This window comes from Dasypus novemcinctus, chromosome 30 (assembly GCF_030445035.2).
Source record: "Dasypus novemcinctus isolate mDasNov1 chromosome 30, mDasNov1.1.hap2, whole genome shotgun sequence".
NCBI lineage: Eukaryota > Metazoa > Chordata > Mammalia > Cingulata > Dasypodidae > Dasypus > Dasypus novemcinctus.
In genome coordinates this window covers 24,634,964-24,650,522 of record NC_080702.1, presented here as the reverse complement: position 1 = coordinate 24,650,522, position 15,559 = coordinate 24,634,964, and the positions used below count along the sequence as shown (strand labels likewise).

Genomic DNA, 15,559 nt, shown 5'->3' with positions numbered 1-15,559 from the left:
ATTGGGAGATACACTCATATAAATAAAAAGGTCTAATAGTCAATTCATATTGACTTATTTAACATTTAAATATTGTTCTCCAAAGCTACAAAATGTTTTTATTATTTAATCATTATGTAAATCCTTTAGTCCTTTTTCTATTTAATGAAAATTTTCGAGTGCAGAGAAAACCCCCAAGTACCACTTCATTTATTTATTTATTTGTTTACTTAATTTTTAAACTTATTTTTAGAGAAATTTTATATTTATATTAAGAATACACAGAAAGCATAGAGAATTCACTTATATCCCTGCTCTCTTGCACCCACACACATTTAACATTACTAGTGACCTCCTAAATGGGTGTGGTATATTAAGTACAGAGGACAACACCTGCTGTCAAGTTCTTTGACCTTACCCTGGAGAAACAACAAAATTATGAAGGTGGACAGCTCACACCCTTATACCTAATCATAAAATATGGATAATCACAACACCAAAAATCATTAACTTTTTTTTTTCATGTAGAGAGGTAAAAGTATTATTAGATATTAGTTACATCATTTTCACTATTATTCACAAATTTTCATTTACTTTTTTATCAGCTGAACTCTCAAAAAAAGTGTTTTATTTAGTATTTACCTGGTAATTCCTTTTATTGAAGAAAAAATCAAGTAAATAAATAACACAATTCAGTTTCTTCCAGGACATGGTGGAGAGCTGCCCTATTGCACACAGTATCACTCCTAACATTTGCTACACCATGAAGGGAGTCAGCAGTGGGTTTGCAGAGTTGCTTCCAGACTGCTCCCTATCTTATTTAACTGCTAATGACATCAGGTTTTGGGACATCCCTATACTGACATGGAGTTCCACAACTGTCAAGCAAGTAGGTGACTCCATATTCCCTCAGTGGTCCCCACCTGCCCAAGAGAGCAGCCACGCCTCCTCACATGGACATTACAAGCCAACCCAGGACTTCCTATGCCTGGACACATGCCCATGACTGCCCATGGTCATTCTGGCTCCTGGCTCCTGGCTCACTGGTTGTTACAACCCAACTCATGAAGGACATGGGAAGATAATGTCATGAGAAGAAATAAGGCACTGGGCATTTAGTCAGGCACAGTCTCTAATGGGACTAGTAAACAGGGAAGAATCTTTCACAGTGGCAGGCCAAAGAATAAGTGAACTTAGCTCTCCCCAAAAAGAAGTGAAAAAGAGAGGTGATTTATAAGTGGTTTCAGAGCATGGACATTCCTTACTGTAGGAAAACAGAATTCCTGTTAGGGTCACATGAAGCTTATTCATGGGGTGTGGAGATGGTTTACTGCTCTCCTAGGAAGGATGTTTACAAAGGATATTAACAGCTTTAGGAAAATGGTAATTTATGATACTGTACATGCATTCTTTCACATCTGGGTACGGTTATTCAACTTTAGCTTCTGTCTAGGTCATGCTGGCATGTAAGTATTGAGGAAATAGGGGGACCAGATACCCACACAATTACATTCATATAGTAAGCAGGAAATTTTCTTACAAATAATCATGAAAGTGGCCATTCCTTAGTATGTCCGTGAAATGATACTGACACTTTTATTTTTTAAAGAGTTATTTATGGTAACTTTCTTGTTTTTATAAAAATGTAAAACATCTATTCTGGATTATTTGCTGAGGGTTTATGGGAACAGTTTCTAACATAATTTTGTGTTTATCTTTCATTTCTCTTTCTTGAGAGGAAAAGATAAATGAAAATGGTGAATGATATTTAATTTTGCCTTATTCAATATTTGAACCTTCAACATCTAATAATATCGCAAAATTGTTTTAAAGTATTATAGCAAAATCTAAACTCACAGTTCATGAAATGCTTACTGATGTTCTAAAATAGTGTTGGGTGGCAACTAAAATAGCTTTTGTCTAATTGTAACATTCTAAATGTAAATATCTCAAAACGGAGATAGTTGTTTAATTTAAATGGAGGTTATCATATTCTAGCTTGTGCTGAGTGAGGACTGGGACTCTGATTTCGTTCCTCTGCTTCATTCAGATAAGTTCAGGGATATCTTGTGCATTTAGAAATCAGCTAATAATGATTTGTGATGGAAAAAAATAATGGAAAAAGAAGAAAACAGATTTGGAATCGGCACTTCCATTGAGATTTCTATTATGGAAAATGTACAATTACACATTCAGAATAAATGCTTACTTTATATTCTAATGAGTGCCATGAAGAGGAACTTGGTGCAATAATTCTTTATACTTGAGGGATTTGGCCTAGATATGAGGTCAAAGATTTCCAGAAAAAGAGCTAATGGAGCAGAGTTCAGCAATAATGAATGAAATCGGTAGGTCAATGAGAGCCCGGCATGTGCAGGGCAGGGAGCAGAGAGCACACTACACTCTGGGTTGAGTAAACACATGATTCTATCAGGGTTGACATATATTGACCAGGGTATTCTGGTATAGAAAACTTAGACAAGACCACAAGATGTGTAGGCAACGACTAGGAAATGCAGTGTTTCTTTGGGCATGCTAATGGTTTTGAACATTGTAGACAAAGGAGCATAATGAATAGACACATATTTCAAAATGTTATTTTTATTGAATATAAATAATGGATTAAATATTTACAGTTAAAAGTTGCAGAGAGAAAAGTTAAATGGAATATCCTTTGGAGATACACTCTTATAAATAAATAGGTTAGAAAAGTCAATTTATATTAACTATTTAGTTTTCAATATTTGTTTTCAATGTCACAATTTGTTTTCTTTCTTTAGTCATTATCCAAATTTCGAAGTCTATCTATTTAAAGAAAATTTTTCCAGTGAAGAAAGAACTCAAATGTAACACTTGAATTATTTGTTTACATTTTTATTTAATTTTTAATCTTAATTTTTAGAGAAGTTTTATATTTATTTTTAGGAAAAAATACACAAAATGTATAGGGAATTCACACACAACCCACCTCCCTTACACTTACACACAGTTAATCCTATTACTGACCTTCTAATTTAATGTGGTATATGTGGAAAGGGGACATGTGATACTGTAGAGTTCTATGAGTTTGCCCTATAAAACCAACAAAATGATTATTATGGTCAGCTCCCATCCCCCAAAATGGAGAGTGTTTGTAATAGCAGACAGGATAATTCCTGCCATCTGCTCTGTTGAATTTGGGGACCCTCTCATCCTGTGACTCTCTGCTGCCTTTTAGTAAATACATATACTTGTTTATTTATTTGTTGGTTTGCTTATTATTTATTTATTTATTATTTGTCTTTATTAGTTCATCAACTTAATCATTACATGATTACCTCATTCTTTCCCTCATTCATATTGTATATCTCAAGGCAGAAAAGAGTAAGTGATTAATTGATTAATTTTTTTAAGAGTATGTTCTGGTTTCAGATTCTCTATGTTTAAATTCCAGCTCTATTATTTAGAAGGCTTGTGATTTTGCAAAACATTTTGAACATTTTAAGGCATTTTTAAAAATTTTAAGTCTAAATTGATGGGATTTATTACATAGGGTTATACTTAGTACTAAAATTTCATATGTCTAAAAATCTTGACAATATTGGGTTATTAATATAGCCATGGTAGTGGTAGTAAAAATTGCTTTCATATTTTTAGTTATTGAACCTGAAAAAGGCAAAATGGTTTGAAGGCAATACTCAGGACACAGTGAATGCAAAATCAATTGACTCTTTAGTTTTCCGTCAGTTCTTTTTGTGAGTATAAATATTGGACAGATTAAATTATCACAGGGGAAATATAATTTATAATCAGACTAATTATTTGGCAGAGAAAATTTTTTGTAGTTATATTGACCTAGATACATCCTGATCCAAACTAATCATAAAATGTTGATGGTTATAACACTAAAAACCATTAACTTGTTCATTTAGAGCTATGAAAGAAATCTTTGATATTAATTATATTACTATACTAATGATAATCTGATAATTATCCTTTATTTTTTATCAGCAGAACTATCCAGGAAATATGCTGTTTTAAATTAGTATTTTATATTTACATTATAATTCCCTTTAAAGAAGACAATTCCATAATGAAAATAAAAAATACACTTTGGCCTGTAACCAGGATAGGGTTATGGGCTAAACTTACACTACTCTGATGAACCAGTTTTTCTTGGTCCACAATCCACACACCAATGTTCCTGGAACAAACGTATGTTGACCTTAATAGTGTGCACTCCACCCCAAATTAAAACTAACCTGGGCATGGAGACAGAAACCAAATTGCACATACAATTTAGTTTGCCCAACACATGGGGAAGGGGAAGCCACCCTTATTGGCTCTGAAATGGCACTGGAGAACTGCCCTGTTGATAACATTACCGCTCCTAACAACTGATGCACCAAGAAGGCAGTCAGCAGTGGGTTTGCAGAGGGGCTGCCACATTATTTTCCTTATCGTAGTCGACTGCTACTTCCATCAGGGTTTTTGGCACATCACCATAATCACTTGGAGGTCCACAACTTTACAGCAAGTAGGTGACTCCATGTTCTCTCAGTGGTCCCGATTGGCCAAAGAAGGCAGGTATCCCACCCAAAATGGACATTAAAAGCCAAGCCATGATTTCCCATCTGGGGTATCCTTTGCCTGAGCACAGGCCCACAATAAATGGAAGACGTTCTGTGTCTTGGCTCCTGGTTTGCTAGTTGTTAAAACCCAATTTCTGAAAGGTAAGAGATTGTGAGGCCATGAGAAGAGGAAACAAACAGAGCATTTAGTCAGGTAGGAGCTTTATTTGGACTTGTGGACAGGGAAGAATCTTTGCCCATGGCATGTCAAAGAATAAGTTAGAGCTCCACAAAGAGACAAGAAAATGAGAGGTGATTTATAAGTGGTTTCAGAACAAGGACATTCCGTAGGGAAAAGAACAGATTTCTGTTATGATCACATGACGCTTCCAAATTGAGTGTGGAGATGTTTTTACTGTGCTACTAGGAGAGATGTTTGCTAAGACATTAACAGGCTTGGGAAGATTATAATTTATGATATGATATGTGCATTCTTACACTTCTGGGAAGGATTATTAAACTTATGTCCAGGTCATGCTGGTACCTAAGTGCTGAGGAATTAGGGGGACCTTTGGGTACCCTCACTATTACACTGAGAACATAAGCAAGAAACTTGCTTACAATTCATCATGAAATTGGCCTTTGCTTAGGATTTATGTGAAATGGTATGGAAAACTATTCTTTTTTAAAGAGGCATTCATACCTGATTTTCTTATTTTAATAAAAATGTATAAAATCTTTGCAAGTAGTGTATGGAATTACTTTTTAACCCAATTTTGTTTTTATTTTTATTCAGAGAGAGAAATAAAATGGAATGGTGAGTGATATTTATTTTTGTTGTGGAGAGTATTTCAGCCTGCAAAACTCACTAATATCTGAATATTGAGTACTAAAGTTATTAAAGAGAAATCAAAACTCAGCGTTCGAAAATGTTTATTTATGTTGTAAAATAGTGTTGTGTTGCAGCTAAAATAAGTTTTGCCTGTTTTTAAAATTGTAAATTTCTCAACACAGAGATAGCTGTTCAGGTTAAATATAGGTAAGATGTGCCAGCCTGAGTTATGTGATTAACGGGACTCTGAGTTCTTTCAGTTGCCTCATTTTTTCTAGTTCAGTGATTCCTTGTGCATGTAGAAATAAATTCTCTAATATGATTTTGGTGCTTGAGAAACAATTTTGGAGAGAGGAAAAAAAAAACGGAGAGAGAGGTCCCCAATTCATTGAAATTTCAGTTGTGGTATTAGTGAACAGTTGCATTAAGAGAATAAAACCCAAATTAATTAATATTCTAATGATTTCCATTAAGAAGGAAGTTGGTACAAAAAGAATATAAACCACAAGGTTTTGGACTATACAGGAGATTGTAGATTTCCTGATGAAATGCTCCTGTAGTTGATATCAATGGTAAAGAATAGGTCAATAGAAAGGTCAATGAGAGCCCAGTATGTGCAGGGCGGGGAGCAGAGAGCACAGCACACTCTGGGTTGAGCAAACACATGATTCTATGAGGGCTGGCACATATTGATTGACAAGGGACTTCTGGTGCAGAAAATCCAGGCAAGACTACAAGGTATCTAGGCAAAACCCAGAAAACAGGACGTTTCTTTGGGCATGCTAAGAGTTTTGAAGATTGGAGGCAAAGGAGCATCATGAATAGATTTACATTTCAAAATGTCAATTTTATTGGGTGCAAAAAATTGATCAGATGATTACAGTGAACACGTTACAGAGACAAAAGTGAAATGGAATCCCCTTGGGAATGCACTCATGTATATGAATAAATAGGTCCAAAATCCAATTCATAATAACTTAAATTATATTCAATATTTGTTGTTCAAAGTCACCATTGTTTTTATAAGTTAGTTATTATGCAAATGCATTTGTAGGATAATGTCAGCAATATAAGTTATCACTCAAGCTGAATAATTCTACTCCAGATGTTTTTAGTAGTTATATTGATATAGATACAGCCTGGTCTTAGCTAATAATAAAATTGTTGATGGTCATAGCACCAAAAATCATTAATTTGTACACGTAGAACTATGAAAGAATTTTTTGATGTTAGTTACAGCTCTGTTTTCACTATTACTCACTAATTTTGATTTTATTTTTATCAGCTGAACACTTAAAGAGTGTGCAAAGATTTAATTTAATATTTTGTATTTGCTTTGTTGTACCCTACGAGGAAGAGAATTCCATAGGAAAAATAAATAACACAATCAGCCTCTGTCCAGGACATGGTTATGGACTAAATTTATACCCTGATGAAACAGCTTTACTTGGTCCAATCTCCAAACACACCAAAGTTACTGGAAAAAAAATATTTAGACCTTCAGAGTTCACTGCCCACCCCAAAATAAAGCTGACCGAGACATGAAGACAGAAATCAAAGAGCACATTCCATTTGGTTTTCCCAATACATGGAGAAAAGGGAAGCGTCCCTTTATTGGCTTTTAAATGCCATTGCACACAGTATCACTTCTAACATGTGATACACCAAGAAGGGGATAAGCAACGGGTTTGAAGACTTGCTCCCAGATTGTTTTCTCTATCTTAGTTAACTGCTACTCTCATCAGGGTTGGGGCATCCACATGCTCTTGTGGATTTCCAGAATAGTCTATCAAGTAGGTGAAGCCTTATATCTCAGTGGTCCCCACCTGCTCAAGAGGGCAGCCACCCCTTGCTACATGGTCTTTACAAGTCAACCAAGGATTCCCCCTATTTACAAACCAACCCAGGATTTACAAGGCAGCCCAGGATTTCTCCATTGTCTGAACACATGTCCCCAAGTGCCAGTGTTCATTCTGTCTCCTGTCTTATGGCTCTGCAGTTTGTACATCTCAGTTCCTGAAGGGTACAAAATGGTGAGGCCATGAGACCAAAGAACACAGCTGACATTAAGTCAGGCATAGGATTACTGGGACTTGCGGACAGGGAAGAATATTTAAGAGTGGCAGGCCAAAGAATAAGTGAACTTAGCTCTCCACAAAAAGAAGTGAAAAAGAGAACTGATGTATATGTGGTTTCAGGGCAAGGGCATTCCATAGAGTAGGACAACAGAGTTGCTTTAAGGGTCACATGAAGCTTACACATGAGGTGTGGAGATATTTTTATTGTGCTCCTAGGTAGGATGTTTGCAAATGACATTAACAGCTTTGGGAAAATTATAGTTTATGATGCCATCTATGCATTCTTTCCTTTGTGGGGCGGGTTATTAATCTTCAACTTATGTCTAGGTCATGGAGGCCCCTATGTGCAAGGACTTAAGGGGAACAGGGGAAGCCAAACTACTGCATTCATATAGTGAGCAGGAATTTTTCTTAAAATTCATCATGAAATTGGCCATTGCTTAATATACATGTGAAATGATATTGACAACTTTCATTTTTAAAGAGTTATTTATAACCGATTTTCTTGATTTTATGAAAACACGTAAATCTGGTCTGAATTATCTGCAGGTGGCTTATGGGAACCTTTTCTAACATAAATGTTGTTTTATCTTTATTTCTGTTTATTCAGAGGACAGGATAAAAAGGAATGGTGAGTGATATTTACTTTTGTCTTAGACAGTATTTGAACATTCAGTAATCCAGTAACATTGCCAAACTGTTTAAAATTATTAGAGAAAAATCAAACTCACAGTTAATGAAATGACTACTGGTATTCTAAAATAGTGTTGAGAGACAACTAATATATCTTCTGTGTCCATGTAAAGTTCTAAAGGTAAGTTTCTCAACATGAAGTTAGTTGTTCCGCTTAAATGTAGGTTAAGATGTGCCAGCTTGTGCTATGTGAGGACTGTTATTCTGCATTCTTTTTTAGACTCATTCAGATGACTTCAGTGATTTCTTGTGCATAGATAATAACTAATACCTGATGGGTGTTTGAAAAAGATGGAAGGAAAAAAAAAAAGAATGGATCCCAACTTGCATTGAGGTTTCTATTTGCATGTACAGAATAAAAGCCAAATTTATATTTTAATGAGTGCCATGAAAAGGAAACTTGACGCAATAAGAATATAGACTAGAAGGATATGGCCTATATAAGAGGTCATAGATTTCCTGAAGAAATGCTAATGTAGTTGAGATCAGTGGTAAAGAATGGAATAAATACGCCAGTGATAGTGCAAGGCAGGGAGTAAAGAGCACACTACACTCTGGGTTGAGCAAACACATGATTTACTTAACTGGTAATGCCATCAGGTGTTTGGGACATCCCCGTACTGACATGGAGTTCCACAACTGTCAAGCAAGTAGGTGACTCCATATTCCCTCAGTGGTCCCCACCTGCCCAAGAGAGCAGCCACGCCTCCTCACATGGACATTATAAGTCAACCCAGGACTTCCTATGCCTGGGCACATGCCCATGACGGCCCATGGTCATTCTGGCTCCTGGCTCCTGGCTCACTGGTTGTTACAACCCAAGTCATGAAGGCAAGGGAAGGTGAGGCCATGAGAAGAAATAAGACACTGATCATTTAGTCAGACATAATCTTTAATGGGACTAGTAGATAGGGAAGAATCTTTGACAGTGGCAAGTCAAAGAATAAGTGTACTTATCTCTTCCCAAAAAGAGGTGGAAAAGAGAGGTGATTTATAAGTAGTTTCAAGAAAAGGACATTTCACAGTGTGGGAGAACCAGGTTTCTTTTAGGGTCACATGAAGCTCATGCACGAGGTGTGGAGATGTTTTTGTTGCTCTCCTAGGATGGATATTTGCAAATGACATTAATAGCTTTGAGAAAATTATAGTTTATTATACCCTCTATTCTTTCCTTTCTCGGTAGCCTTATTCAACTTTAACTTATGTCTAGGTCATGCAGGCACCTATGTGCTGAGGACTTAGGAGACATGGATCGCCCACAATATTACAATCATATTATAAGGAGGAACTTTTCTTATATTTCATCATGAAATTGGCCATTACCTAATGTGTATGTGAAATGATATTGACAGCTTTTATTTTTCAAAGGGGAATTTAAAGCCGATTTTCTTGGTTTTTAAAAATATAAAACATCTGCTCTGGATAATCTTCAGGGAGTGTATGGGGACTCTTTCTAACATAATTTTGTTTTCATTTTCATTTCTCTTTATTCAGAGGAAATAATAAATAAAAATGGTGAGTGATTTTTAATTCTGCTTTATACAATATTTAAACCTTCATCATCCAATAATATCCCAAAATTGTTTTAAACTCACAGTTAATGAAATGCTTACTGATGTTCTAAAATAGTGTTGAGCAACAACAAAAATATCTTTTGTCTAACTGTAAAATTTTAAATATGTATTTCTCAATATGGAGATAGTTGTTGGGTTTAAATGGAGGTTAAGATATGCCAACTTGTGCTATGTGACAACTGTGACTCTGATTCCTTTCATCTGCCTCATTCAGATAACTTCAGTTATTTCTTGTGCACTTAGAAATCAACTAACGTATGATTTGTGATGGAAAAAATAATGCGAAAAGAGAAAATACATTTGGATCCACACTTCCATTGATGTTTCTATTATAGGGTAGATGTACAATTACATGTACAGAATAAATCATTACATTTAAAAGTAATAGATATATAAATAATTAGATTTATAAGTAATATTCTAAAGAGTGCCATGAAGAAGAACATGGTGCAATAATATATATTAGATGAATTTGTCCTATTAATGAGGTCAAAGATTTCCTGAAGATGTGCTACTGGAGTAGAGATCAGCAGTAATGAATGGAATAGGAAGGTCAATGATAGCTCAGCATGTGCAGTGTAGGGAGCAGAGTTCACACCACACTCTGGGTTGAGCAAGCATATGATTCTATTGGGGTTGACATACAGTTACCAGGGGATTCTGGTACAGAAAACCCAGTCAAGGCTGCAAGGAACATATGCAAAGACCACGAAATGCAACATTTCTTTGGGCATGTTAAGAGTTTTGAATATTGCAGATAGTGGAGGGTCATGAATAGATTTATACTCTAAAACGTCATTTTTATTGAGTGTAAAGAATGGATTAGATATTTATGTTTAAAAGGCTGCAGTCAGAAAAGTTAAATAAATGACCTTTGGAGATAGAGTCATATAAATAAAGAGGTCCAAAAAGTGAATTACTACTAACTTATTCAGTATTCAATATTTGTTCTTCAAAGTCACAAATTGTTTATTTTTCTTTAGACATTATGCAAATCCCTTAGTCTTTTGTCGATTTATTGAAAAATTTTCCAGTGAAGAAAGAATTTCCATGTAACACTTCTTCATTTGTCTATTTTAAACTTTATTTTTGGAGCAATTTTTATTTTTATATTTAAGATAAAATACACAAAAGTATAGGAAATTCCCACATAACCCCCCTATCTTACTCACACACATAGTTAACCTGGTTAAGGACATCCTAGACTTGTGTGGTATATTTAATACAGTAACAACACCTACTGTCCAGTTCTTTGAACTTGTCGGTATAACCAACAAAATGATGAAGATGGACTGCTCCCATCCTTAAAACGGGGAGTGTCTGTAGTGGCAGACAGGATAATTCCTTCCATCTGAACTGTGGTATCTGGTTCCCGTCTCATTCTGGTTCTCTAGGTTTCCTTATAATATCAATTAATTATTACATTAATTAATGTCTTTATTGGTTCATCCATTCATAATTCACTCATTCATTCTCTCATTCAATTTGGTTTATTTCAAGGCAGAGAAAAGTGAGTGATGATTAGATTAAATTTTTAGAAGAATAAGCTCTAGAGTCAGATAGTATAAATATGAGCTCTATTCCTTAGAAGCATCATAATTTTATAAAAGATTTTTAACCTCTTAAGTCATGTTTTTTATAATTATTTTTAAGAAGACTGTAATAATGGTATTTATGACTTAAAGTTATACACAGCATTAAAAATTTCTTGTATCTACAATTCTTCTTACAAATTAAGATGTTAATAGCAGTGGTAGTGGTAGTAGCGATAATAACTTTCAGGGTTTTAGTTAATGGACCTGGAAAAGACAAAGTGGTTTTAAGGCAATATTCAGGACACCATGAAAACAAAGTGTGTCAAATCTTACTACTGAGTTTTCCCTCTCTTCTTGCTGTGAATTTATAAATTAGAGAAATATAATTATCATGTAGGAAAGATCATTTAGCATCAGACTGAATTATTCTATTCCACATGTTTTGGGCAGTTACATTGACCTAAATACAGTCTGATCCTAACAAATCATAAAATGCTATTGCCATAAAACCAAAAATCATTTTCTTGTTCTTGGAGACTTATGAAAGTAACTTTTGATATTAATTACAGTTCTATTTACACTAGTATCTGCAAATTTCCAGTAATATTTTTATCAGCTGAACTCTCAAAGAAATGTACTAAGTTATAATTGAGTATTTTATATTTACCTTGTAATTCCCTTTCAGAAAGACAATTCCTTATAGAAAATATATAACACAGTTCGATGTCTGTTGATTACATGGTTATGGACTAAGTTTATACTACCCTGATGAAGCATTTTATTTGGTCCACTCTCCACACACCAAGGTTACTGGCACAAAAATATTTTGAGCTTCAAAATTCACACTCCAACACAAAATAAAATTGACCAGGACTTGGAGACAGAAACAAAAGTGCACATATCATTTCATTTTCCCAATACATGGGCAAGGCAAAGAGACACTTTACTAAATCAGAAATGACACTGGAGAACTGCCCCACTGCACACACTACCACTCCTAACATGTGTTACACCACAAAGGAAGTGAGCTGTGAGTATGCAGAGATGTTTCCAGATTGTTTTCCCTATCTTAGTTAACAGCTACTCCCATCAGTGTTTTGGGGGCATCCCAGTACTCAGGTGGATTTCCACAGCTGTCAAGTAAAGAGGTGACTCCATATTCTCTAAGTGTTCCCCATGTGCCCAAAAGGACATCCACACCTCCCCACAAGGACATTAAAAGCTAACCAAGCATTTCCCCTGGATTAGCCTTTGACCATGTCCCCATGACTGACAGTGGTCATTCTGTCTCCTGGTTCATGGATCGCCAGTTGATACAATCCAACTCCTGAAGGGCATGAAATGGTGAGGCTCTGAGATCAAATAACACACCAAGCAGTTGGTCACGCATAAGCTTTATTGGGACTTGAGAAGAGGGGAGAATTTTTCACATTGGGAGGCCAAAGAATAAGTCAAGTTAGTGCCCTCAAAAAGAAGAGAAAGAGAGAGGTAATTCATAGGTGCTTTCAGAACAATGACATTCCACAGAATAGGAGAACAGAGTTTTGGAAGGGTCCCATGAAGCTCACACATGGGGCGTGGAGATGTTTTTATTGCTCTCCTAGGAAGGATGTTTACAAAGCACATTAACAGCTTTGGGAAGATTGTAATTTATGATACCATGTATGCATTCTTTCACTGCTTGTTAGGGTTATTCAACTTTAACGTATGCCTAGGTCATGCTGCCATCTAAGTGCTGAGGAATTAGGGGGACCTGATAATCAAACAATTACATTCATATAGTAAGTAGGAATTTTTCTTATAAATCATCATGAAATTGGCCATTGCTTCATATATATGTGAAATGATATTGACACTTTTATTTTTTAAAGAGGTATTTATAGCTGACTTTCTAGTTTTTATAAAAATATATAATATCTGGTCTTGAATAAAATCAGGTAGCATATGGGGAACTTCCTAACATATATTTGTTTTCATTTTTTATTTCTCTTCATTTAGAGGAAAGAATAGAAAAGAATGGTGAGTGATATTTACTTTTGTCTTACACAGTACTAGAACCTTCAAAGAACAATAATCTCCCAAAATTGAATTTCAAAATTATTATAGAAAAATCAAAACTGACAGCTAATGAAATGTCTATTGGTGTTCTGAAATAGTGTTGAGAGGCAACTAAAATATCTTTTGCCTACTTGAAAAATTTTAAATGGAAATTTCTCATCATGGAGTTAGTTGTTATTGTTAAATGGGAATTAAAATGTGTCAGCTTGTTCTATAGGTGGCCTGGGATTCTGAGTTCTTTCATCTTCCACATTCAGAGAAGTTCACTGATTTCTTATCCATATAGAAATCAACTAATATGTGATTGGTGTTTGACAAACATTAATGGAAAAAGAAAAAAAAATGGATCCCAATGTGCAATGAGGTTTCTTTTAAGGTACATGTACGAAATAAGCGCCAAACTTATATTCTAATGAGTATGATGAAGAAGGAACTTGGTCCAATAAAAGCATACACTGGAGGGATTTGTTCTGTAGATGAGGTTGTAGCTTTCTTTAAGAAGTGCTAAAGGAGTTGAAATCAGCAGTAATGAATGGAATAGGTTGGTCAATGAGAGCCCAGCATGTGCAGGGCAGGGAGCAGAGAGCACACTACACTCTGGGTTGAGCAAATACATGATTTTACCAGGATTTATATATATATTGACCAGGATATTCTGGTGCACAAAACACAGCCAAGACTGCAAGGTGTGTAGACAAAGATCAGGAAAGGCAATGTTTCTCAGGGTAAGCTAAGAGATTTGAGCACTACAAGACAAAAGAGCATCATGAATAGATTTGTATTTTAAAATGTCTTTTTTATTGCGGGTAAAGAATTGATTAGAAGATTACAGTGAAAATATTGCAGAGAGAAAATTTATATGGAATCCACTTTTGAGATATACTCATACAAATAAATAGGTTCAAAAAGTCAATTAATATTAACTTATTAAATGTTCAATCTTTATTCTTCAAAGTCACAAATTGTTTTTATTCTTTAGTCATTATGCAAATCCCTTCATCTGGCCTCTGTTTAACGAAAAGTTTTCCAGTGAAAAAACTACTCCCATGTAACACTTCTTCATGTATTTATTTGATTATTTAAAATTTAAACTTCATATGAAGATAAATTTTATATTTTTATTTCAGAACAAATAAGCCAAAGTACAGGAAATTCTCATATAATGCCCATCCCTTACACCCACACAGAGTTAGCCCTATTATTGACCTTCTAAATTAGGGTGGTGTATGTGGAAAATTGACAGCTTATAGAGTTCTGTGAGCTTACCCTAGACAACCAGCAAAATGACGATAACAGACAACTCCCATCCAATAATTGAGAGTGAGTGATACTACAGACAGGATAATACCTTCTCTCTACCCCATGTTATTGGGGTGCTCTTTCATCCTGTTTCTCTCTGTTTCATTTTAAGATTGATTGATTGATTGATTGATCTATTTATTTATTTATGTCTTTATGTGTTTATGTCCTTACATCTTTTTTTAATTTAATTTTTTCTCTTTATTTTTTCTGAAATGTTAAATTTTTAAAAATGAGGTCCCCATATACTCCCCACCCCCATCACCCCAGTCCTCCCAAATCAATAACCTCTTTCATAATCGGGGGACATTGATTGCATTTGGTGAATACATTTTGGAGCACTACTGTACCACATGGATAATGGTTTGCATTATAGTTTACACTTATATCTTCATCAGTTCATCCAGTCATTCACTGACTCTCACTCATTCGTTCCCTAACTCATTTTGGTTTACCTAAAGACAGGAAAAAGTTAGTGATAATCACATACTTTTTTTGAAGACTAGGCCCTTGAATCAGGTGGTCTGATTTAAATTTCAGCTCTATTATACAGAAGCTTCATTATTTTCCCAAAGTTTTTAAGCACCTCATTCAAGTTTGTTTTTTCTTTAAAGACTATAATTATGGTATTTATGGCATAGGGTTATCCACAGTATTAAAAATTTCATATTCATGAAATTCCTGAAACATTTTAGGTTATTTAGAGTAGTGGTAGTTGCAGTAATGATAGCTTTCAAGGTTTGAGGTAGTGACCGTGGAAATGAAAAGATGGTTTCAAGCCAATATCAGGACACCATGAAAACAAAATGGATAAACTCTACTTAGCTTCCTTATATTTCTTTCTGTGCATGTAAATATTGGACAAACTATAATATCACGTAAGAAATAGAAATAATAATCACATTGAATTAAGTATTCCACATTTTTTTTTGTAGTTATATTGACCTAGATAAATCCTGAT

The 15,559-nt window shown here is 34.9% G+C and overlaps 1 protein-coding gene across 1 annotated transcript in view; it reads left to right on the top strand.

The window, feature by feature from the left end:
• Positions 1 to 15,559, top strand: part of LOC131276690 (golgin subfamily A member 6-like protein 7) — a 152,984-nt gene that overhangs the window by 53,567 nt on the left and 83,858 nt on the right. The window contains exons 13-16 of the mRNA XM_071212774.1: positions 5,326 to 5,346; positions 8,050 to 8,070; positions 9,627 to 9,647; positions 13,240 to 13,260. Coding sequence (XP_071068875.1) covers positions 5,326 to 5,346; positions 8,050 to 8,070; positions 9,627 to 9,647; positions 13,240 to 13,260 — 84 coding nt within the window. The remainder of the gene's footprint in view (positions 1 to 5,325; positions 5,347 to 8,049; positions 8,071 to 9,626; positions 9,648 to 13,239; positions 13,261 to 15,559) is intronic.